General features: G+C 32.6%; 1 protein-coding gene across 1 annotated transcript; it reads left to right on the top strand.

Moving 5' to 3' along the window:
- Positions 1–254: 254 nt before the first annotated feature.
- On the top strand, positions 255–929 carry LOC124913808 (transcription repressor OFP14). Its single transcript, XM_047454225.1, has one exon. It carries the CDS (start codon positions 255–257, stop codon positions 927–929), a length of 675 nt encoding a protein of 224 aa, XP_047310181.1.
- The last annotated feature ends 769 nt before the right edge of the window (positions 930–1698 follow it).

The raw sequence follows: 1698 nt of genomic DNA, 5'->3' as shown, positions 1-1698 counted from the left end.
TTCATAAATAAAATCTAAATATATATTATATAATTAATGAGATTTTATATATCTATTAAAAAGAAAATTCCATTAATCTTTACTAAATTTGTCCATCCATATGATCAAATTAAACGCTACTAGTTACATGAAACGGCACTAAAAAAACCAATATATATTCATTCTCTATTCTCAAACTATAACTTCATTCCTATCACAAATTAATTAAGATGAAAAAGAAACTTGAGAAATCTCTCAAACATCGTCTTTCAAAGATGACGAAGAAATCCTCCGATGTGCCAGGGAATTGGATACTCGGAGGCTGCAAGTATCCTAAGACTCTTTTCGATGACAATTGTGAAGACGACCACAATGTTCGTACTAAGAACCGCAACAGAAGAAAAAAAGCTGCTACTTTATCCGACATCGATCAATTCTTGATCGAGAATTTCAAATCGTTGTATCTCGGGGATGGCGAACTTCAAGGAGACGATGAAGAATCAGTTGATTTGTCCAAGAAAAAAAAGAATTTGGACCATAAACGATCGTCCAAACGTGTTTTTGTTGATGGAGGGTCGTCTAGTTCAAGGGTAGAAGAGTCTAGGACTAGCGAAACCATTTCGTGGGATGAGTTTGGTTCATTTAGTTCGGTTACATCCGAAGCAAGTAATGAAGTTAAAGAAGAGATTAAAGAGATAAGTCCCGATGAATTCATCGCAGTGTTCACTTATTCGACGTGTCCACACGATGAATTTAGGGTATCCATGAAGGCGATGGTGGACGCGAGGCTGAGGCAGGATGGGAAAGTCGTGGATTGGAAATTCATGGAGGAGTTGTTGTTCTGTTATTTAAATCTAAACGACAAGAAGTCGTACAAATATATTCTTAATGCGTTTGTGGACTTGATCGCTGTGCTTCGTGAGGATCCTGGTAAGACGGCATTGGGATAATTAAACTCAACAACGAAGCGGACCTCGATGAATCGATAAATTAAGTACAACTATACTCAATTTGTAGCATCATGTGTCAACTACATTAAAGTTATTTAAAAAAAAATATCTATGAACTCATGAAGAGTGTTAGATTTATAAAATCTATGAATTTATGAAAGTCTAAGTCAAAGTCTTTGGGATTGTATAACCTAAAAGAACAAGTAATGAGAAAATCAACAATATATTACAATCCTTTGGATGCTTTTATATTGTAAATTATATTAATATTTAAAGAAGAAAAATCATAATTCGGAAGGAATGACTTGATTCGGTGAGTTAGTGATTTAATAAACTCAAATGAGGAACAAGGTCAAGGCATGTTAGTGGTAATTGATTTTTGAGATTCAATTTGATTATTCTTCATTTAGATTTTTTTTGATAAATTTGAGATATTATGTTTTGTTGGGATTTTTTTTAGTGTACCTTAATATATCTACATATATATAAATGAAATTGGCTTAAGGCATAAAACCAAGGGCCGAACCAATACTATCTTTTTCGAAGCGACATTTGTTTCACTCCTTTCATTTATACGAACAAGACATGACACACTAAATTTCAAACATTCCCACATTGACCATGTATTTGATAAATATAATATTTAATATTTTAATATATATATGGTAACTTAACTCTTAAAACATTAGTTAATTCTTCCAATGTCCACTTATCCAATGAATGGTAAATAGTCATTGTAATCTCTTTCACAAAGTACACAAATTCCATG

The sequence above is a fragment of the Impatiens glandulifera genome, chromosome 1 (genome assembly GCF_907164915.1).
Source record: "Impatiens glandulifera chromosome 1, dImpGla2.1, whole genome shotgun sequence".
Lineage (NCBI taxonomy): Eukaryota > Viridiplantae > Streptophyta > Magnoliopsida > Ericales > Balsaminaceae > Impatiens > Impatiens glandulifera.
Note: the sequence above shows the minus strand (reverse complement) of the source record. Positions and strands in the feature narration are given on the sequence as shown.